The sequence below is a fragment of the Columba livia genome, chromosome Z (assembly GCF_036013475.1).
Source record: "Columba livia isolate bColLiv1 breed racing homer chromosome Z, bColLiv1.pat.W.v2, whole genome shotgun sequence".
NCBI lineage: Eukaryota > Metazoa > Chordata > Aves > Columbiformes > Columbidae > Columba > Columba livia.
In genome coordinates this window covers 11,742,089-11,765,349 of record NC_088642.1, presented here as the reverse complement: position 1 = coordinate 11,765,349, position 23,261 = coordinate 11,742,089, and the positions used below count along the sequence as shown (strand labels likewise).

The 23,261-nt window shown below is 48.5% G+C and overlaps 3 protein-coding genes across 4 annotated transcripts; all 3 read left to right on the top strand.

Annotated features, from left to right (window-relative positions):
• The first annotated feature begins 792 nt into the window (after positions 1-792).
• Positions 793-7,522, top strand: LOC135577430 (uncharacterized). 2 transcript variants are annotated; one of them, XM_065047216.1, is made up of 2 exons: positions 793-5,937; positions 6,029-7,522. In XM_065047216.1, the coding sequence occupies exon 1, from the start codon at positions 1,497-1,499 to the stop codon at positions 3,081-3,083; it is 1,587 nt and encodes a 528-aa protein (XP_064903288.1). In that variant the 5' UTR covers positions 793-1,496; the 3' UTR covers positions 3,084-5,937; positions 6,029-7,522. The 2 variants fall into 2 exon arrangements, with proteins under 2 accessions (XP_064903288.1, XP_064903289.1); XM_065047217.1 differs by having other exon boundaries at positions 6,029-7,518.
• Positions 7,523-8,533: 1,011 nt separating this feature from the next.
• LOC110356616 (Trans-acting transcriptional protein ICP0) lies at positions 8,534-10,743 on the top strand. Its single transcript, XM_065047218.1, has 2 exons — positions 8,534-8,829; positions 8,988-10,743. The coding sequence occupies exon 2, from the start codon at positions 9,075-9,077 to the stop codon at positions 10,128-10,130; it is 1,056 nt and encodes a 351-aa protein (XP_064903290.1). The 5' UTR covers positions 8,534-8,829; positions 8,988-9,074; the 3' UTR covers positions 10,131-10,743.
• Positions 10,744-13,620: 2,877 nt separating this feature from the next.
• On the top strand, positions 13,621-15,706 carry LOC135577431 (uncharacterized). The gene is made up of 2 exons (XM_065047219.1): positions 13,621-14,249; positions 14,408-15,706. Exon 2 carries the CDS (start codon positions 14,495-14,497, stop codon positions 15,548-15,550), a length of 1,056 nt encoding a protein of 351 aa, XP_064903291.1. The 5' UTR covers positions 13,621-14,249; positions 14,408-14,494; the 3' UTR covers positions 15,551-15,706.
• Positions 15,707-23,261: the final 7,555 nt, after the last annotated feature.

Here is a 23,261-nt window from a genome sequence, read left to right as displayed (position 1 = left end):
TAATCTTACATTGGTACTTTCACTTTCAATCCATTAGTACTACAGTCAAAAAGATACCACACAAAACGTTGCTTACAAGAATCGCTCTTTGTAAGCTCAGTTACGTTATCTACCCGTGTTAAGGTCCTTCTATCTGGAGAAACTACTCCAGTGACACTGCCTCCATTAGATAATGCCTCTTTCATTTCTAGGAACTCCAGGGAAACATGCATGAACATGAAGGACTGATTTTTAACGAGCCATTTCTCGAAAGAGAAGTGCACAGGTCTTCCTGGACTGCGTGACTTCTTTGTCATTTCACAATATGCTGACTGGATTATGAATAGTTTGCATAGGAAAAGGGGCAGAACAGATGGCACATGAAAATTGGTATCATGTCATACTGACATATGGATTTGGCTTCCCCCACCCCCAGCTCCCCAAGGATTTCTATCCATGGGAATGGACTCTGGATGAGAACCTTCAGAGGTCCTCACTGAAAAAACAAACTATTGGAGTAAGACATCCAACCTAAGCCAATGAAGAAGAAAGACATCGGGATCCCTGTCTCCTGAAATTACTGAAAGACTGATTTAATTCAGGTCCGTTCACTGCTTCACAAGGAGGAAATCACTGTCGGGAACTCCCACCTGTGTGTTCACATTCTGCCCCCTCTAGCCAGGTATTGCCACCTGTCCATCCCAAACAGTGTTTTCTTTTGTGAACAGTCCATCTGAACAGAAAAAACAGCACAAGCCTGCCTAGAGTTTGACAAAGATTTGTTTGAGATAGGTGGTAATTGTTGTAGGAAAATAGGAAATTAGGATTTTAGGCCTATATCAGTGTTATAAGCTGTGCTGCTAAGGCTGAAAGTCTCAGCTTGTCCCCTGTACAGTCCTTACCCAGAACCACGAGCGTGGTTACCTTATGCTTGCTTTGTACCCTTAGTTAAGACATTGATAAATGCTATTCTTAGGGTTGCTGATTTCCATGCTAGACTGGTGAACTATGGATAACAAATGAGACAGGTGGAACTTCAAAAGAAGCTAGCCCTGCGACCTGATGACCTGTCGTTCTGTACTTGCCAAGAAAGAAGAAGTGGAACCTGCAGACCACTGGAACGGAAGGAACCTGAGGATATCGACAGTGATAGATATTGACAGTGATAGACAGTGATACATTTTGCTTAGTTGCATAATACCTGTTAGAACCCTATATAATGACTAGTTATACTGCTGTATGATTGTCACTCTCTGAGGAGGTGACCCAACGCTGCTGTTCCTGTGAATCTTCTACAATAAATACTGCTCAGAGTAACCCACAAGAGTTCGAGTCTCTACCCAGCGCCTACCTATGACCTTTTTTTCAGTTGGCACCCCAGATGGGACTCTGCAGCATAAACTGAAACAACGGGACCTGGCCAGGGACAGGTGAGTTTGAGTCTCTCCTGTTCTCCCGATTTGTTTCTTTTCTTTATATTTTTATTAGAGTTCAAGTCTCTAAATATATTTACAAGGATGGGGGCTGGACCCTCAGTTCCTAAAAATACTCCTTTGGCTGAAATGATTTCAAATTGGGGAAGATTGTCAGGAACCGCAGGGTTGCACATAAAAAGATTAATTGCCCTCTGCCAAGATGATTGGCCTTTTATAAGCAGAGTGGCTGGGGCTTCCCTTGATGATCGGTGGCCGATTTATGGCTCATTTGAAGAAACTAAATTGCAGTCTCTCCGTAAAATCCTGGAGGACCGCCAGCCCCAACAAACGGACTATTTGTATTTGTGGTTTGACTATGCTGATATACGAAAACGAAAACAACTCCAGAAGAGCATGAATAAACACCAACTACTTGCTTATCTGGATGATGAAATAAGTGACAATTCTAAGCCCCAAACTGATTCACCTGCAGGTATTTTCCCTATGACTTTATCCTATGTGGCTAATCCCAGAGCTGGTCGTAGTAACGCTGGCAACCAGCCACCGCTTCTCAGGGTAACTACACATTACCCCTGGAAACCAGGTGATCTTTTACTCTGGCATGATAAAATGCCGCGACTCTGTGATGATGCGGTGCGATGCTCTAAAATAATTCGAACTATTGCCCGAGATTACTCACCCAGCTGGAATGATATGCAAACACTTTTGTCCGAATTATTTACACATGAGGAAAAACAAAAGATCCTGGCTAAAGATAAAGAATTGGCTGAACAGACACAGGGACGTAATCCCTGGCCAGAACAAGATCCAGATTGGAACTTACATGAGGAGGACCAAAAAGCTACCTATTTAGTTGCAATTGATAATCTGATTGAAGCAATTCGAAAGTGTGATGAAAAAGTGACTAATTGGTCAAAAGTTACAGAGTGCCAACAGGCTCCTGATGAACACCCGGGAGACTTTTGGCACCGCTTAAGAAAAGCTTTAATACAGTATGGAGGAATGACCGAAGATAATTTTCAGGAACCATTGGCTATTAGCATTTTTGTCAATCAGTCAGCCCCTGATATTCGAAAACATTTTCAAAAACATATGCCTGGCTGGCAAGCAGAGAATTTACAAAAAGTTCTCTCTGTTGCTAATTTTGTGTATAACAGCCGTACAGAAGAGCAACAACGTAAGCTACAATTAGAAAGGGAGGCTGAGCGCCTTCGGCAGGAGAAAGAACGTGAGGTCGAACGTAGACGGTATCGGAGAGAAAGACAGGAAGATATGAACTTACTAGCTGTAGCCATAGCTCAGGGGGTTTCCGCAACTCGGGGACGTGGGTACCCCCGAGGAGTCCGAGGGGTATTCCGAGCTCGCTTCCCTCGGGGCCAGGGACTCCTCGGCAGAGGAATCGGGATGGGAAGTTCCTTTCCACCCATGGGGGGTTCTTTCCCTGTTACAAACCCTGCTGTTACCAACCCTACGAATGACGCAATGCAATTAACCTGTTTTTGGTGTGGTAATTTAGGACACATGCAACGTGAATGCCCGTTGCGACCCCAATATCAACCAGGAGCTACTCTACCTGCACCTGCTGCCACTGCTGGTAGTCAACTTGGTGGTATTACTGACGCCCCTTCTGCTCCGCTGCCTCCATATCGTCATAGCTACTCTCAGTAAGCATTGCATAATGACCTTAGAAATTTCCTCTACAGGCCATGTCTTAGCTGATGTTAATGGAAAATCAGTTTCTTTCTTAGTAGATACTGGGGCTACACTCTTGCTTCTCAACTTTGATGTGCCACAGACACCGCAGGAAATGATTGCTATCAAGGGTGTTACAGGCTCTGTGCTTAACCATGCTCTCTCTAAACCACTCCCTGTTACTTTAGGCGATAAAGTTACATGGGCTCACTTTATTGTTCCACCGGGGGCACCGACTTCTTTGCTGGGACGAGATCTCTTACAAGAGTTTGGTACTCAGTTGACCTATGGTAAAGGTAAAGCTAAATTGATTTTTATTGGAAGTATTTTCACTCTAGATCATACTCCGAAGAAAGAAGTGGCCATTCCCTGGGAATTGCGGAGTGTCCCTTCTGGACTTTGGAGTCGTACAACTAAAGATACTGGTCTTTTGAAGTCTGCGCTGCCGGTTGTCATTAAAACTAAAGGTGGTCCCCCTCCTGCTATTAAGCAATATCCAATACCAGCTGTTGCATTACCGAGTTTGCGAAAACAAATTCAAACCTTTCTCAATGAAGGGATTCTAAAACCTATTATGAGTCCATTTAATACCCCAATTCTTCCAGTAAGTAAAAATCGACTAGATGAGGATGGAGATCCTGAGTACCGTTTTGTACAAGATTTACGGGCTATCAACGATTATGTTGAAGCTCTGCACCCAGTTGTACCAGATCCAAGTTTAATTTTAACCGAAATTCCATCTTGAGCGCACTGGTACACTGTTTTATATCTGACAGGAGCTTTCTTTAGCATACCTGCAGCAGAAGAAAGCCAACCTTTGTTTGCCTTCACTTGGGAAGGTCGCCAATTGACTTGGACTCGGCTCCCTCAAGGCTTTACTGCTTCCCCTACCTTGTTTTTGCAAATTCTCAAATATGATCTCCAAGATATTGAATTGCCAAACAAATCTGCACTGATTCAATATGTTGATGATTTGCTTGTTGCTAGCCGAACTCGGGAGGCCTGTGCAATTGATACAGAGCACCTTTGCATTCGACTATATCATAAGGGTCATCGTGCCTCATTAGCTAAGTTACAATTCTGTGAACCAGAGGTAAAATATTTGGGCTTTGTTTTAGCAGGAGGAGTTAGAAAGATTGATCCCGACAGAATCAACGCTATTCTTCAAATTACACCACCTGTTACTAAAAAACAAATGAGAGCTTTCCTTGGCCAAGCTGGGTTCTGTCGACCATGGATTTTAGGGTTTAACGAACTAGCTAGACCACTTACTGAAACTACAAAGGACAAAGCTCCAGAGCCAATTGTCTGGACGCCAGAATTGTCCGATGCCTTTGCATCTTTGAAGCAAGCCTTAGTCACAGCCCCAGCTTTAGGCCTGCCAAATTACTCTAAACCTTTCACTTTGTATGCTACCGAGAAGGGTGGCATAGCAAAGGGGGTCCTAGTACAACCTCATGGACCCTATGAAAGACCTGTGGGTTATTATTCAGTTGCTCTTGACCCAGTTATCAAAGGGTCGCCACATTGCCTTAGATCAGTAGCAGAAGCTGCGGAATTAGTGGAAAAAGTTCGCCCACTTGTTCTGGGTCACAAATTGATTGTTGCCGTGCCTCATGAAGTTGAACTTTTACTAACCCGATATGCTACCAAGTCTCTCTTACCGCAGCGCACACATCGATACGAAGCCATCCTGTTAGTGACTGATAATATCTCTTTAAAACAGTCAAAACCCTTAAATCCATCCACCCTTCTACCTGAGGTGCACCTTTCCAATGACCCACATGACTGTGTGCAATTCGTCACCACTTATTCTAAAACCAGAGAAGATTTGCAAGATGTTCCTCTCGCCCACCCTGACCTTAACCTGTTCACAGACGGATCAAGTTACTATCTGCACGGTAAGCGTTTTACTGGTTTTGCTGTTGCCACTGAAAATCGCGTACTTTTTGCTGAACCTCTCTCTCCAGCACTTGGAGCACAAGCCGCAGAACTAATTGCCTTGACTCGTGCTGCAACTTTTGCTAAAGGTCTCCGAGTTAATATCTATACAGACTCTAAGTACGCTTTTGGCATTTGTCATTCTGTTGGCGCAGTTTGGAAAGAACGTGGTTTTTTGACCTCTGCCGGTCGTACTATTGCTCATAGACAATTAATTCATGATTTGCTGCTCGCTATCCAGGAACCACGAGAAATTGCTGTTATTTACATTCCTGCTCATACTAAACGCCTTGCTTCTTTCGCTCATGGCAATGCCTTGGCCGACTCCGCGGCGAGAGCGGCAGCAGTCCACGATGCATCTCCTGCTACGACTGTGGTTGCTACCCTTCTTCCTTTTCCTGTTGGTCCTGCCCTTTATGATGAACTGGATGAAGAAGAACTCAATAAATGGAAACGCTGGGAAGCAACACAACAGGACGGCATCTGGAAACTAGGTGATAAACCCTTATTGCCTATGAGGTATGTCCTTCCTCTAACTCGCTGGATTCACGATCGTACTCATGGGGGGGCCCGAAGCTGTAGCTTCTAAAATCCAACAGTTGTGGGCAGCGCCTGGAGTTTACAGTGCTGCAAAATGCCTGACTGACTCTTGTACTCTTTGCAAGAAATATGGGGTCACAAAGGTCACAACAGTCCCTGGCAAGCGGCCGCCTGCTTACTTTCCTTTCCAGAAACTGCAAATTGATTTCGCAGAACTCCCCCCTTCTATGGGATATAAGTACATTCTTGTTATTGTTGATCAACTTTCACACTGGGTGGAAGCCTTTCCTACTCGCAAGAACGATTCGAAAATTGTGGTTAAGACCCTGCTTCGTGATACCATTCCGAGGTACGGTATCCCTGAAATTATTGATTCTGATAGGGGACCGCACTTTACTGCTGCTGTTCTAATGCAAGTTTATGTTGCTCTTGATATACAGGCTACCTTTCACACGCCCTACCATCCACAATCTTCTGGTCAGGTAGAGCGGATGAATCGCACTATTAAAGATCGTTTGGCAAAAGTCACTGCAGACACAGGTCTCAAATGGCCTGAAGCATTACCGCTTGTTTTATGGGATCTTCGTACAACTCCTCATGCTACTACTAAACTCAGCCCTGCTGAAGTTTTGTTCGGGCGAGTTTTGGCAGTTCCGTTTACCTTTATGTCTGCCAAAACTGCCCTCCTGGAAGGGGACGAGGCAGTAACGCAGTACTTGCTCTATCTGCAAAACAGTTTTACTCAGATCAGAAATTATATGCATTGGTATCAAGGAGTGACACCAGAAATTCAAGAATTGCGTAACCTATCTCAGATTGTTTTACAGAATCGAATGGCTTTAGACATCCTGTTAGCTTCGCAAGGAGGTGTCTGTACCATGCTAAACTCCAGTTGCTGTATGTATATCGATCAGAGTAAGCAATTGATAACTGAAGTGGATAAAATCTGGAAAGTTAGTCATGTTATGCAGCAAATTCAACGAGATGACGCTAACTGGGGTGTCGCAGACCTGTGGCAATGGATGACTTCCTGGTTTCCTGATCTCGGAACGTTAGTGAAGAAGATTTTGATGATTGTCATTGTCATTGTAATTGTCTTTGTGATCATTTTTGTTATGATTCATTGTATGTCAATGTTTTGTAATTGTTGCTGTAATCTCTTGAATCAACAGAAGCTTTATTATCGTTATCAGTAAATTGGGAAATTTTAAAGAGAAAATGGGGGACTGTTGTAGGAAAATAGGAAATTAGGATTTTAGGCCTATATCAGTGTTATAGGCTGTGCTGCTAAAGCTGAAAGTCTCAGCTTGTCCCCTGTACAGTCCTTACCCAGAACCACGAGCGTGGTTACCTTATGCTTGCTTTGTACCCTTAGTTAAGACATTGATAAATGCTATTCTTAGGGTTGCTGATTTCCATGCTAGACTGGTGAACTATGGATAACAAATGAGACAGGTGGAACTTCAAAAGAAGCTAGCCCTGCGACCTGATGACCTGTCGTTCTGTACTTGCCAAGAAAGAAGAAGTGGAACCTGCAGACAACTAGAACGGAAGGAACCTGAGGATATCGACAGTGATAGATATGGACAGTGATAGACAGTGATACATTTTGCTTAGTTGCATAATACCTGTTAGAACCCTATATAATGACTAGTTATACTGCTGTATGATTGTCACTCTCTGAGGAGGTGACCCAACGCTGCTGTTCCTGTGAATCTTCTACAATAAATACTGCTCAGAGTAACCCACAAGAGTTCGAGTCTCTACCCAGGGCCTACCTACGACCTTTTTTTCATACCAATAACAGAGAATTAAATCTCTCCTACACTTTCTTCTGCAAGTGTCCCTTGGGTGAGCCCATGATGTTTTAGTTTTCTGTTGCTGGAGATGTTGTGTTCCCAACACAACCGCACTTTTTAGGCAGAGGTTCTCCCGGGTCCGTTGTTCAACAGGCCAGAGAACCACGCTTCTCCTGAACTAAAAACTTTCCAGGGGTCCTTGGCCTGAAATTCTGCTTTTGTGCATCTCTTTCTGTTATCTGTCCATCCTCAAAATTGTCTTGGAAGGGCATGACAGCAACAGAAGACTCTAATGAAGTTACTGAATTAAGGATTATGTCATTAAGAAGTTGCTGTTCCTGAAGATACAGCTAAGAGTGGACAAGGAAACTTAAAGGACTTCAAATAGGGTTTCTTTGGCTTTTCAAACAGTCCACACAAATGCAGGGTTTGTAGCGTTCATACGCGTTTTTATTAATTCAACCATTCTGTGGCTTTCCTTTCAGGAAAGGACCTGCATGCTGTCAGAGATGAAGGCGTCAGCGGTTGAAGCTTGCTTAGCACGGTACTCTTCCAATTCTGAAGTCTTCACGCAGTTAGGACAGCTTTTCAACTGAACAGTGTAAGGCAGAAGGAGAAGACAAGCACAGCTTCAATCCCAGCCCTGTGGGGACCAATTGTAAATTTGCAATTGGACTTTCTTCAGATGACCTAGATGCTGCTTTGTTATTTTAGAGACGTTCTCTGGACGGAGGCCTGTCCTTGTACACATGCAGATGGAACAACGGTTGCCAAAAAAAGCCTGCAGAGAGAACACGTGCCTGGTTTAGTGTTCCCCTCCAGTCAGAGAGCACCAAGGCAACCCATCCCGCTTCTTTGTGAGAATGCAGAACAATTGTGCAGCCCTACAACTAGAACCACAGTGCTGTTGTGCCTATCACCACCAATCCGGTGAGGCTGCAGAGAAGAAAAATTCCCTGTTTAGAAACTAAAGGAGCAAGTCAAAGACACATGTTGCAGGTGACCAAGCTTGGGCAGCAGGGAAACGTAGAAGCAAAAACGATAAACAAGGTGCTCTTTTTTCTCCTGCTGTCGTGCACATGCAGGGTTGCAGCCCGGCTGGGACATCACCAAGCGGTGGAGGGTGACGTCAGCGAGCCACGGACTGTGACATCGCCGAGCCACGGACTGTGACATCGCCGAGCCACGGACTGTGACCTCGCATCCTCGCTGCTTATCTCCGGGCGCCGGCAGAGCCTGGCTCAGCCTGGCTCGTGCCTGGACTCCTGCCGAGCAGCCTGCGAGGCGTGGACGTCAGAGCGAGGCTTCTCCTGGTGCTGGGTGGTGCTTTGGGGGCTGCTGGTGGCAGCTCTCGCTCCCATCCCAGAGCCATCCCCCGTGTTTCCCCAGCCCTGCCTGCTTCAGGCAGCCGGGCACCGCGGCACACACTTGCAGCAGCGGAGGTGAGCTGTGCGGGAAACGTCCCCGGGCTGGCTGTGGGGTGGCCGATGGGGCTTGCGGAGCCGGCAGGGTGTCCTGCTCGAGTTGCCCGGGCATTCCTTGCTCCCTTTTCCTCCCCTGCACGGGACAGCCAAGGACCGTGGCCTCTCTCCTTTCGCAGTGCTCAAGCCCTTTGGCAGCACCGGGACCAGCCAGGGGAAGCAGCTGTTGCTCCTCAGCTCTCCCCAACCCGCTGCACAGCACAACCATGGCCAGCGAGACAGCGTGGAGCTGCCCCATCTGCCGGGAAGCTCGCAAGGCCGTCACCTTCGTGCAGCCCTGCCGGCACCAGTTCTGCGTGGGCTGCATCCTGCGCTGGGCTAAGAGGACATCAACTTGCCCACTCTGCAGAGGCCAGATGGAGGAGATCGAGATCTCTGTGCAGGGAGATGACTGCCTGTGTGTCGGCATGTCCCCTGCACAGCCAGCCCTGGCCAGCACCCAGGCAAGCGCAGCTCCCAGCCGCCCGGTCAGCAGCAGCCGCTCTGGCCCCGCGGCGTCCCCTCTGTTCTTTGTCATGGGGACGCCGTTCCCGGAAGAGCAGGGGGCTGTGGAGACGGAGGACACGGCGGCCGTGGACGGGCTCCTGCCCCAGGTCTGGGCAGGGCTTTTCCGGCAACACCAGCACCTCCTGGAGCCCGTGCTGCCCTGGCTCAGCCTGCAGCTGGACGTCATCTATGAGGAGCAGTGGTGGCTGGCGGTGGCAACACGGAGGATGATCCTGTACACCCTGTGCTGCCACGGGCTGGACGAGGAGGCCCTGGTCCAGTGCATGGAGCCCCAGCTCCAGGAAAATGCAGCACCGCTGGTGCGTGGCCTCATCCAGGTCATCGTGGAGCGCTGCAGCGAGGACGCCTGGAGGCTGCTGTGCTCCTACGGGGCCGAGGAGGAGGACTACGGCCGCGCAACCAGCCCCAGCCCCAGCAGCTCCCACGTGGGGACTCCCGACCCCAGGCTGGCCCCCACCAGCCCTGCGGGCTCCGACGTGGAGGATGAAGCCAGCACGTCGGAGGCCGCCCTGCGCAGGGCTCCCAGCTGCCTTCCATCTGCGCCCGGGCCTGCGCAGCAGGAGCAGCCCCAGCAGGAGCCGGGGCAGGTGGCGCCTACAGGACCCTCTGCCCAGGGCTGCAGCCGCAGCCCCTCCGCTGCCTGCCAGGGCACGGACCCCTTGCCCAGGGGGCCCCGGCGCCCCCCAAAGAGGAGGAACCCCGGCCCCCAGGACTCTCCCCAGCCCCGCAAGAGGCCGCCGCGCCGGAGGCACTAGCGGGGTTCCAGCTTCCAGTAGTGGAAGCAAAAGCAAATAAACTTCTGTTTCCTTGACACAGTCTCTGGGTGCTGCTTTCTCCCCCTTCTCCTGGGGCCTTTCCCTGCCCCCGCGCCAACCGTGGCTGGCACCTGCCTGCTGGGGGGCACGGCCATGGGTCCCCACAGCCCCAGGGCCATGTGGGTGGTGCCAACTCCCCAGGAAACCCTGATGCAGACACACACCTACAGCGAGGGCAGAGCAGGTGTGAAGTGCCTACAAACCCCATTACACGCACAGAGGAGCCACAGGGATGGTGAAATCTCTCTATCTCTCTCTTTTCTTTCCTTCCTTCCTTCCTTCCTTCCTTCCTTCCTTCCTTTCTTCCTTTCTTCCTTCCTTCCCTCCTCCCTTCCTTCCTTCCTTCCTTCCTTCCTTCCTTTCTTCCTTTCTCCCTTCCATCCCTCCTTCCTTCCTTCCTTCCTTTCTCTGTTTCTCTCCTTCTCTCTCTCTTTCTTCCTTTTCATTTGCCAATTAGGCAAACTGCAAAATAAATGCCTTTATTTAATGGATCCTAACTATTGTGTGTACTCTTTTCCAACCAAGGGGACCGAAGAACCTGAGTCACCTCTGCCCCCACCCATACCTCTGCGCAGGACTTGACTCTGCACCAAAAAGTTCATCTCCGGTTTGGGTGGGGTCCCTTGACTCCAAAACCTCCATCTGATGCTCCTTTTGGAATTTTATGATACGACAGGCTGATTTTAAACCACCAAAACGTCATGAATGATGATCAGGGAGGTGCAATGACGAGGGACGATCTGACACAGGGAAGCCATACCATAAATGCGAAAGACCAATTTAAAAATTCGCATGCTGCAAAGTGATGTCACAGAAGCAGCATACGTTTCTCCTTGTTCATAGTATGGAGCCCAGTAGAAAGAAAACGATCAAGCTGTTTCCTGGGGCTGCCATAGTTAGCCTCTGGATAAAAGATGGAAAGAGAAAACACCAGCAATTCTTTCCCTGTCAAAAGCTGATTTGCCACGCTGGAACTAGAGAGAAAGTCTGGATGCAAATCTCTGCCCCAGGCTTTGAATGTCTCTGTTTTCGGTGGTCACTCTGAGTTTTTTGAGAGGCTCATCCAGGGCTGAAACAGACCCATGGCAGGTACCTGCTCCAGACAAATTCCCTGCCACCTGGCACTGGCTCTTCTGATGCCCTTTGATGGAAAGCTCACACCCGCCTCCTCTTTTGGCCAACTCGGGATTCTCTGGGTGCTGTCTTCTGACACAGAGGAGTCAATATCCCTTGTACACCTTGTAGGCTCGTCATAGGGAAATGAAGGACAGAAATGGAAAACAGCGTATGGAGTACACCTCCCATGTGTCACGGAAGCTGTAGAGCTCTGGGAGCCATCGCTTTATGTGGTAGCTGTGCTTTCCTGGGGGTTGCCCACCAGCTCTTAAACATTTCTCCAAAAAGTCTTTCCGTAAAACAGCAGCCTATCAATATGTTAAATGAAAGTCTGAAAGCATGAACGCCTGAGGAAACGGTGTTAGGAAATGCTGGAGAAGATGAAGGCAGCATGTGCACGGCCCGCCTGCCAGCAGCATGGCTGGTACACAGAAACCCTGTGGCCAAAGGCTATCCAAGGTGCCTTTGGTAAAAGAAAAACCCTTTTGCTCTGCTCAGCGGTGACAGGATCTTCGGTCCTGGGTCAGATCACAGAAGGAAATGCTGGTGATGTCACACAACTCCCCCTGACTTGCAGTCCCACTTGGTTTCTTCCTCAGCGCTGGATTAACACTCCTGAAATTGGCGGTAACTTGCATACGGATCACCACAGGCCTCAGAAAGTAAGGAATTTTTTTTCCAAAGCAGAGTTCTTTTTACAACAGATACAGGAGAAAAGACAGCGACTGTGCTGTCCACAAGGAACTTTCTTCTTCCTTCCCAGCTGGTTTTATCTAGAGAAACACTGTGAAAAATGGCACCAAACTAGAAAGTGAGGAACAACAGAAAAAAAAGACAGAGGAGGAGAGCGAGCGAGCACTTGGAATTGCAAGTGGAAGCCCTCTTCGACTTTGTATTGTAAGGATAACTTTATTTGTATTGCAAGGATAACTCCTTCGTTTTGCTTGGTGAGCTTGTCATTTATCTCATGGCACTCAAACATCCCTGGCTTCAATGGATCTCACCTCGATTTGTACCCACACCGGCAAAGAGATCACAAATGCCCTGGACCCACCCTCCGTTAGGATGAATGGCAACTGCACCGTCTAGCAGTGGCAGCACCTAATTTTAAGGATTCTGCATGCATCTTGAGGCAAGCCCAACATTCCCCAGATGACCCGCCTGAGCCTTTTACTTGATGTCTTTAATGACACCTCTGGGAAACGTTCTCCATAAAAGCAAGGAGCTGCTGAGGTGAAGAGGATGAGAGGTTTGGTTTGGTACGGGTGCAGCTGGCTGGGCATCCCTGCTCACACGGAGCCTTTGATCCGCAGTACCTTTCTGAATTTGCCAAACCAGATAAACCACTCCTCAAATCCTACAAGCCCTGCCCTGATAGAGAGCATGGCCTCTGTGGTTTAGTCCTCTCTATCTATCAGCCTCCTTCTATCTCTTTTTTTCCTTCTCCTCACATGTCTCATTCAAGAGCTCATTTCTCTGCAGCACATCCCAGGAAACACGCTTGCCCTTCCCAGATCTTCTACCGATAACAGAGAATTAAAGCTCTCCTACACTTTCTTCTGCAAGTGTCCCCTGGGTGAGCCCATGATGTTTTAGTTTTCTGTTGCTGGAGATGTTGTGTTCCCAACACAACCGCACTTTTTAGGCAGAGGTTCTCCCGGGTCCGTTGTTCAACAGGCCAGAGAACCACGCTTCTCCTGAACTAAAAACTTTCCAGGGGTCCTTGGCCTGAAATTCTGCTTTTGTGCATCTCTTTCTGTTATCTGTCCATCCTCAAAATTGTCTTGGAAGGGCATGAGAGCAACAGAAGACTCTAATGAAGTTACTGAATTAAGGATTATGTCATTAAGAAGTTGGTGTTCCTGAAGATACAGCTAAGAGTGGACGAGGAAACTTAAAGGACTTCAAATAGGGTTTCTTTGGCTTTTCAAACAGTCCACACAAATGCAGGGTTTGTAGCGTTCATACGCGTTTTTATTAATTCAACCATTCTGTGGCTTTCCTTTCAGGAAAGGACCTGCATGCTGTCAGAGATGAAGGCGTCAGCGGTTGAAGCTTGCTTAGCATGGTACTCTTCCAATTCTGAAGTCTTCACGCAGTTAGGACAGCTTTTCAACTGAACAGTGTAAGGCAGAAGGAGAAGACAAGCACAGCTTCAATCCCAGCCCTGTGGGGACCAATTGTAAATTTGCAATTGGACTTTCTTCAGATGACCTAGATGCTGCTTTGTTATTTTAGAGACGTTCTCTGGACGGAGGCCTGTCCTTGTACACATGCAGATGGAACAACGGTTGCCAAAAAAAGCCTGCAGAGAGAACACGTGCCTGGTTTAGTGTTCCCCTCCAGTCAGAGAGCACCAAGGCAACCCATCCCGCTTCTTTGTGAGAATGCAGAACAATTGTGCAGCCCTACAACTAGAACCACAGTGCTGTTGTGCCTATCACCACCAATCCGGTGAGGCTGCAGAGAAGAAAAATTCCCTGTTTAGAAACTAAAGGAGCAAGTCAAAGACACATGTTGCAGGTGACCAAGCTTGGGCAGCAGGGAAACGTAGAAGCAAAAACGATACACAGGGTGCTCTTTTTTCTCCAGCTGTCGTGCACATGCAGGGTTGCAGCCCGGCTGGGACATCACCAAGCGGTGGAGGGTGACGTCAGCGAGCCACGGACTGTGACATCGCCGAGCCACGGACTGTGACCTCGCATCCTCGCTGCTTATCTCCGGGCGCCGGCAGAGCCTGGCTCAGCCTGGCTCGTGCCTGGACTCCTGCCGAGCAGCCTGCGAGGCGTGGACGTCAGAGCGAGGCTTCTCCTGGTGCTGGGTGGTGCTTTGGGGGCTGCTGGTGGCAGCTCTCGCTCCCATCCCAGAGCCATCCCCCGTGTTTCCCCAGCCCTGCCTGCTTCAGGCAGCCGGGCACCGCGGCACACACTTGCAGCAGCGGAGGTGAGCTGTGCGGGAAACGTCCCCGGGCTGGCTGTGGGGTGGTCGATGGGGCTTGCGGAGCCGGCAGGGTGTCCTGCTCGAGTTGCCCGGGCATTCCTTGCTCCCTTTTCCTCCCCTGCACGGGACAGCCAAGGACCGTGGCCTCTCTCCTTTCGCAGTGCTCAAGCCCTTTGGCAGCACCGGGACCAGCCAGGGGAAGCAGCTGTTGCTCCTCAGCTCTCCCCAACCCGCTGCACAGCACAACCATGGCCAGCGAGACAGCGTGGAGCTGCCCCATCTGCCGGGAAGCTCGCAAGGCCGTCACCTTCGTGCAGCCCTGCCGGCACCAGTTCTGCGTGGGCTGCATCCTGCGCTGGGCTAAGAGGACATCAACTTGCCCACTCTGCAGAGGCCAGATGGAGGAGATCGAGATCTCTGTGCAGGGAGATGACTGCCTGCGTGTCGGCATGTCCCCTGCACAGCCAGCCCTGGCCAGCACCCAGGCAAGCGCAGCTCCCAGCCGCCCGGTCAGCAGCAGCCGCTCTGGCCCCGCGGCGTCCCCTCTGTTCTTTGTCATGGGGACGCCGTTCCCGGAAGAGCAGGGGGCTGTGGAGACGGAGGACACGGCGGCCGTGGACGGGCTCCTGCCCCAGGTCTGGGCAGGGCTTTTCCGGCAACACCAGCACCTCCTGGAGCCCGTGCTGCCCTGGCTCAGCCTGCAGCTGGATGCCATCTATGAGGAGCAGTGGTGGCTGGCGGTGGCAACACAGAGGATGATCCTGTACGCCCTGTGCTGCCACGGGCTGGACGAGGAGGCCCTGGTCCAGTGCATGGAGCCCCAGCTCCAGGAAAATGCAGCACCGCTGGTGCGTGGCCTCATCCAGGTCATCGTGGAGCGCTGCAGCGAGGACGCCTGGAGGCTGCTGTGCTCCTACGGGGCCGAGGAGGAGGACTACGGCCGCGCAACCAGCCCCAGCCCCAGCAGCTCCCACGTGGGGACTCCCGACCCCAGGCTGGCCCCCACCAGCCCTGCGGGCTCCGACGTGGAGGATGAAGCCAGCACGTCGGAGGCCGCCCTGCGCAGGGCTCCCAGCTGCCTTCCATCTGCGCCCGGGCCCGCGCAGCAGGAGCAGCCCCAGCAGGAGCCGGGGCAGGTGGCGCCTACAGGACCCTCTGCCCAGGGCTGCAGCCGCAGCCCCTCCGCTGCCGGCCAGGGCACGGACCCCTTGCCCAGGGGGCCCCGGCGCCCCCCAAAGAGGAGGAACCCCGGCCCCCAGGACTCTCCCCAGCCCCGCAAGAGGCCGCCGCGCCGGAGGCACTAGCGGGGTTCCAGCTTCCGGTAGCGGAAGCAAAAGCAAATAAACTTCTGTTTCCTTGACACAGTCTCTGGGTGCTGCTTTCTCCCCCTTTTCCTGGAGCCTTTCCCTGCCCCCGCGCCAACCGTGGCTGGCACCTGCCTGCTGGGGGGCACGGCCATGGGTCCCCACAGCCCCAGGGCCATGTGGGTGGTGCCACCTCCCCAGGAAACCCTGATGCAGACACACACCTACAGCGAGGGCAGAGCACGTGTGAAGTACCTACAAACCCCATTACACGCACAGAGGAGCCACAGGGATGGTGAAATCTCTCTATCTCTCTCTTTTCTCTTTCCTTCCTTCCTTCCTTCCTTCCTTCCTTCCTTCCTTCCTTCCTTCCTTCCTTCCTTCCTTCCTTCCTTCCTTCCTTCCTTCCTTCCTTCCTTCCCTCCCTCCTTCCTTCCTTCCTTTCTCTGTTTCTCTCCTTGTCTCTCTCTTTCTTCCTTTTCATTTGCCAATTAGGCAAACTGCAAAATAAATGCCTTTTTTTAATGGATCGTAACTATTGTGTGTACTCTTTTCCAACCAAGGGGACCGAAGAACATGAGTCACCTCTGCCCCCACCCATACCTCTGCGCAGGACTTGACTCTGCACCACAAAGTTCATCTCCGGTTTGGGTGGGGTCCCTTGACTCCAAAACCTCCATCTGATGCTCCTTTTGGAATTTTATGATACGACAGGCTGATTTTAAACCACCAAAACGTCATGAATGATGATCAGGGAGGTGCAACGACGAAGGACGATCTGACACAGGGAAGCCATACCATAAATGCGAAAGACCAATTTAAAAATTCGCATGCTGCAAAGTGACGTCACAGAAGCAGCATACGTTTCTCCTTGTTCATAGTATGGAGCCCAGTAGAAAGAAAACGATCAAGCTGTTTCCTGGGGCTGCCATAGTTAGCCTCTGGATAAAAGACGGAAAGAGAAAACACCAGCAATTCTTTCCCTGTCAAAAGCTGATTTGCCACGCTGGAACTAGAGAGAAAGTCTGGATGCAAATCTCTGCCCCAGGCTTTGAATGTCTCTGTTTTCGGTGGTCGGCTCTGAGTTTTTTGAGAGGCTCATCCAGGGCTGAAACAGACCCATGGCAGGTACCTGCTCCAGACAAATTCCCTGCCACCTGGCACTGGCTCTTCTGATGCCCTTTGATGGAAAGCTCACACCCGCCTCCTCTTTTGGCCAACTCGGGATTCTCTGGGTGCTGTCTTCTGACACAGAGGAGTCAATATCCCTTGTACACCTTGTAGGCTCGTCATAGGGAAATGAAGGACAGAAATGGAAAACAGCGTATGGAGTACACCTCCCATGTGTCACGGAAGCTGTAGAGCTCTGGGAGCCATCGCTTTGTGCGGTAGCTGTGCTTTCCTGGGCGTTGCCCACCAGCTCTTAAACATTTCTCCAAAAAGTCTTTCCGTAAAACAGCAGCCTATCAATACGTTAAATGAAAGCCTGAAAGCATGAACGCCTGAGGAAACGGTGTTAGGAAATGCTGGAGAAGATGAAGGCAGCATGTGCACGGCCCGCCTGCCAGCAGCATGGCTGGTACACAGAAGCCCTGTGGCCAAAGGCTATCCAAGGTGCCTTTGGTAAAAGAGAAACCCTTTTGCTCTGCTCAGCGGTGACAGGATCTTCGGTCCTGGGTCAGATCACAGAAGGAAATGCTGGTGATGTCACACAACTCCCCCTGACTTGCAGTCCCACTTGTTTTCTTCCTCAGCGCTGGATTAACACTCCTGAAATTGGCGGTCACTTGCATACGGATCACCACAGGCCTCAGAAAGTAAGGAATTTTTTTTCCAAAGCAGAGTTCTTTTTACAACAGATACAGGAGAAAAGACAGCGACTGTGCTGTCCACAAGGAACTTTCTTCTTCCTTCCCAGCTGGTTTTCTCTAGAGAAACACTGTGAAAAATGACACCAAACTAGAAAGTGAGGAACAACAGAAAAAAAAGACAGAGGAGGAGAGCGAGCGAGCACTTGGAATTGCAAGTGGAAGCCCTCTTCGACTTTGTATTGTAAGGATAACTTTATTTGTATTGTAAGGATAACTCCTTCGTTTTGCTTGGTGAGCTTGTCATTTATCTCATGGCACTCAAACATCCCTGGCTTCAATGGATCTCACCTCGATTTGTACCCACACCGGCAAAGAGATCACAAATGCCCTGGACCCACCCTCCGTTAGGATGAATGGCAACTGCACCGTCTAGCAGTGGCAGCACCTAATTTTAAGGATTCTGCATGCATCTTGAGGCAAGCCCAACATTCCCCAGATGACCCGCCTGAGCCTTTTACTTGGTGTCTTTAATGACACCTCTGGGAAACCTTCTCCATAAAAGCAAGGAGCTGCTGAGGTGAAGAGGATGAGAGGTTTGGTTTGGTACGGGTGCAGCTGGCTGGGCATCCCTGCTCACACGGAGCCTTTGATCCGCAGTACCTTTCTGAATTTGCCAAGCCAGATAAACCACTCCTCAAATCCTACAAGCCCTGCCCTGATAGAGAGCATGGCCTCTGTGGTTTAGTCCTCTCTATCTATCAGCCTCCTTCTCTCTCTTTTTTTCCTTCTCCTCACACGTCTCATTCAAGAGCTCATTTCTCTGCAGCACATGCCAGGAAACACGCTTGGCCTTCCCAGATCTTCTACCAATCACAGAGAATTAAATCTCTCCTACACTTTCCTCTGCAAGTGTCCCCTGGGTGAGCCCATGATGTTTTAGTTTTCTGTTGCTGGAGATGTTGTGTTCCCAACACAACCGCACTTTTTAGGCAGAGGTTCTCCCGGGTCCGTTGTTCAACAGGCCAGAGAACCACGCTTCTCCTGAACTAAAAACTTTCCAGGGGTCCTTGGCCTGAAATTCTGCTTTTGTGCATCTCTTTCTGTTATCTGTCCATCCTCAAAATTGTCTTGGAAGGGCATGAGAGCAACAGAAGACTCTAATGAAGTTACTGAATTAAGGATTATGTCATTAAGAAGTTGGTGTTCCTGAAGATACAGCTAAGAGTGGACGAGGAAACTTAAAGGACTTCAAATAGGGTTTCTTTGGCTTTTCAAACAGTCCACACAAATGCAGGATTTGTAGCGTTCATGTCTTCTCCCTACCTCCTTCCTTCCTTCCTTCCTTCCTTCCTTCCTTCCTTCCTTCCTTCCTTCCTTCCTTCCTTCCTTCCTTCCTTCCTTCCTTCCTTCCTTCCTTCCTTCCTTCCTTCCTTCCTTCCTTCCTTCCTTCCTTCCTTTCTCTCCTTCTCTCTTTCTCTCTTTCTCTCTCTCTTTCTTCCTTTTCATTTGCCAATTAGGCAAACTGCAAAATAAATGCCTTTTTTAAATGGATCCTAACTATTGTGTGTACTCTTTTCCAACCAGAGGGAACGAAGAACCTGCTCTGCCCCCCACCCATACCTCTGCGCAGGACTTGACTCTGCACCAAAAAGTTCATCTCCGGTTTGCGGATCCCTTGACTCCAAAACCTCCATCTGATGCTCCTTTTGGAATTTTATGATACGACAGGCTGATTTTAAACCACCAAAACGTCATGAATGATGATTAGGGAGGTGCAATCACGAGGGACGATCTGACATAGGGAAGCCATACCATACCTTCCTTCCTTTTAACTTCTTTCTTCTTTTCCTCTCTTTCTTTTTTCTTCCTCTTTCTTTTTTCTTTCTTTCTCTTTTTTTTCTTTCTTTCTTTCTTTCTTCCTTCCTTCCTTCATCTCTTCCTCGCTTCCTTTTTCTTTCTCTTTCTTTCTTTCTTCCTTTCTCCATCAAACACAAAGTAGAGTTACAGGGATGGTGAAATCTCTGTATCTCCTTTCCTTTCCTTTCCTTTCCTTTCCTTTCCTTTCCTTTCCTTTCCTTTCCTTTCCTTTCCTTTCCTTTCCTTTCCTTTCCTTTCCTTTCCTTTCCTTTCCTTTCCTTTCCTTTCCTTTCCTTTCCTTTCCTTTCCTTTCCTTTCCTTTCCTTTCTTTTGTCTTCTCTTTCCTTTCCTTTCCTTTTTCCTTTTTCCTTTCCTTTCCTTTCCTTTCCTTTCCTTTCCTTTCCTTTCCTTTCCTTTCCTTTCCTTTCCTTTCCTTTCCTTTCCTTCCCTTCCCTTCCCTTCCCTTCCCTTCCCTTCCCTTCCCTTCCCTTCCCTTCCCTTCCCTTCCCTTCCCTTCCCTTTCCTTCCCTTTCCTTCCTTTTCTTTCCTTTTCTTTCCTTTTCTTTCCTTTTCTTTCCTTTTCTTTCCTTTTCTTTCCTTTTCTTTCCTTTTCTTTCCTTTCCTTTCCTTTCCTTTTCTTTCCTTTTCTTTCCTTTTCTTTCCTTTTCTTTCCTTTTCTTTCCTTTTCTTTTCTTTTCCCTTTCTTTTCCCTTTCTTTTCCCTTTCTTTTCCCTTTCTTTTCCCTTTCTTTTCCCTTTCTTTTCCCTTTCTTTCCTTTCCTTTTCTTTTCCTTTTCTTTCCTTTCCTTTTCTTTTCCTTTTCTTTTCCTTTTCTTTTCTTTTTTCTTTTCTTTTTTCTCTCCTCTCCTCTCCTCTCCTCTCCTCTCCTCTCCTCTCCTCTCCTCTCCTCTCCTCTCCTCTCCTCTCCTCTCCTCTCCTCTCCTCTCCTCTCCTCTCCTCTCCTCTCCTCTCCTCTCCTCTCCTCTCCTCTCCTCTCCTCTCCTCTCCTCTCCTCTCCTCTCCTCTCCTCTCCTCTCCTCTCCTCTCTTCTCCTCTCTTCTCCTCTCCTCTCCTCTCCTTTTCTCTTTTTTCTTCTTTTCTTTTTTTTCCTTCCTTTCTCTTGCTTTCTTTCTTCCTTCCTCTTTCTTCCTTTCTTCTTCTTCTTTATTTTCTTTGTTTTTTATTTTTTTTTGTTTCTTTTCTTCCTTACTTCCCTATACTTCTATTTGTTTGCTTTCCTGCCCATAAGTAATACAGTAACATAAGATTGACAGAAACACATGTGCTACAAACTTTGTATGTTTACCAATTGGGCCTAAATATCATAATTCCTTCTGCCACCAAATCATTTGACAATTGTGTCAAACTGCAAAAACAAAAGCCTTTTGTTTATGGACCTCAGGTATTGTTTATACTATTTTCCTACCCAAAGGGATCCAGGAACCTCAGTCACCTCTCCGCAACCCATACCTATGGGGGGACGTGACACACCTGCAAAAACATAAATAGCTTCACTGCACAAGAACCAGAGTATCTGCAAGAATGCTTCATCCAAAACACTTCTAAACAACCATCACTGAGGAAACTCAGCTTAAGAAAATGCTTTGAGAAACAGATTTTCCATAAAATGTTTCAGACTCAAGCACGGGCCATTATGATGTGCTTTTTTAGAGTTATCAGAGTGGGCCTCACCAAGATAAAGGAACCGATCGTGTGTCTGCAGTGAAACAGAAGTCACTGAACTTTATGTAAGTCTTGCATGGGTGAGGACTCCAGGACGTGGCCCCTGGACCTTCAGACCAACTCCGTGTCAGCCATCGCAACCCGGCCAGGCAGAAAGGGTCCCAGGGCTGAGGGGACGATCCAAACTCTTTCGTTCCCAGGGAAGCCATGTGAGGAATGGGCCACACAACAGGCATGCTACACAAATCATCACGCTGTTCAGGACACCGTGTAAGTGATTGTGTAAGGAAATGCTCCAGACCACTTTCAGTTGCCTGCAGACAGCTCACCTATAGGGAAGATCACTGCACGGGGGTGGCATTTGGTCATTTGTTACTCGCAAAAATTAAACATCAACAAGTCCAAAATCAAACATGATTAAGAAAAAATGACTCAAAGCCCTTAGTATGAATCTGCTGGTATTTGGGAAAGATGTCTTTAGTCACTGTGCCTTAAAGATTTTATCACTATGCCTGAGATTCCTGCTTTATTGTGAGAAAGAGTAGGAGGCTGTGCCTGCCTGAAGCCTTGAAATACAGGTGAACGCAGCAGACCCGGTGATCTTCTAACCAGGGCTAAACTTACCAGCGCCTGCGTCCCCGCTTGTGTTACCTTTGTCTGGGAGCTTAGGTGCTAATTTGGAGATCGCCTAGTAAAGAGGTAACTAAAATAAAACTTGCTCATTGCAAATGCATTCTTGGCCTCTGGCTCTTCTTGTGACGTGCCTGTGTTTGTGCACACAGCATCTTACTCTTCATCAAGTGCTAATCATAGGCTCATCAGTTGTCCTGCCAACATGTCCACCTGCTGGTTTCACTGTATTCTACCAGTTTTACTCACTCCATTGGTAGAACAGACCTGACGAAGAGCTGAGAAGGAGCACAACTTATGAGAAAGTCCCAGAGAGCAAGATGCTCCAATTCCATCATGACGCACTGAAGTTTAATAGATAACACCTGCCCTCTTTGAAAATCTAATCAGAAATGTTGCACATAATTCCAATGCAGAAGCTATCTTGCTGGCAAAGACACACAAATGAGGGAGACACCCACCCTCTGGTTTTTATGGAAAACAAGTTATTCGCAAGCTTTTAAAATTGTTTTCAGGCACAAAGACAACACTGGCAGAGAGAGAAACTGATGAATTTCATACGCCCTTTTTAGAACCCTGAGCTTGGAGACTGAGCTTAAGCAACTGGAAGGCTAAAACCACAAAAGAGGTGGCGGCCACAATCACCTGCAGTTCCAGAATGAGGAAACAGGGTTGCTTACACTATTGTCACTGCAGTTCCTCTTGCTGATACTGTAGTGTATTTATAAACTTTCTGGATCTGGAATCAATTCAGATTATCAACAGGCTGAGGCTCAGACTGCTTTACCTTTCTGTTAACAACTACTTTACTCCCGTGAGCTGTCCTACAGGGAACAGCTCAGATAGACAGACCTTCATTCAAGCACGTCACAAATTCCATTCTTAGAAGCTCTCCGGCAAAAACACCTCAAGTCCATTCATTGCTCATCTTCAAGAGAACTGATAAAAGTATCTGGTCCAAAGGAAACCCCTCACTTGTTTCCAAAAGATTTGCACTAGTTCAGGGCAACAGACACTGTTCTCTGTCCCTTGGAGCCTTCTCCAGAGTTGGATGCCCCATTATGGAACCTTATTCTAACAAGACAGAGCCAAAGAAATGTCCAAAGAAATGCACTGGACCCCTGTTGCCCTGTAAAGGTTGTGACGAAAACAGTCTCTGACTGGTGGAACATCTTCAGTGAATATAACTGGGTTCTTTGGGATTACAAACATTTTTTCATCAGAGAAGTGTTTTCTGTACTTAGGTAAGTTGCGGTCAACTTTCCAAAGGGATGCCCAGAGTCAGAAGAGAGCCAACAACCCATGAAGCCAATCCTGCATGTTTCTCATATACTGCAGGATCAATTTTCAATCTCAAATCCACTCCTGCAAAAACTCCACCAACAAATCCATTAACTACACAGAGTATTAGTCTACTTAGGTTGACCGCAAAAAATGGGCTTCCTTGTTAGAAAACATCAGTGCCGGTGAGAAAAAGAAAACAAAACCCAAAACAAACCAAACCAAAAAAACAAAACAACAACAAACAAACAAAAAAAAACAACTAAACAAACCCCACTGATTAATTTTATAAAGAATTTTGTTCTTCAGTGTTTGAGGTCAGTTGAGGATGGCAATTAAGTATCTCTCACAGTAATCACTGTCTATTGCAGAAAACGCCTTCATGATGCTGTGCCCAAGGTATCTGTTTTGCAGTTTTCCACTTCTTCTCAGCCTCAAATTCCTGCTAAA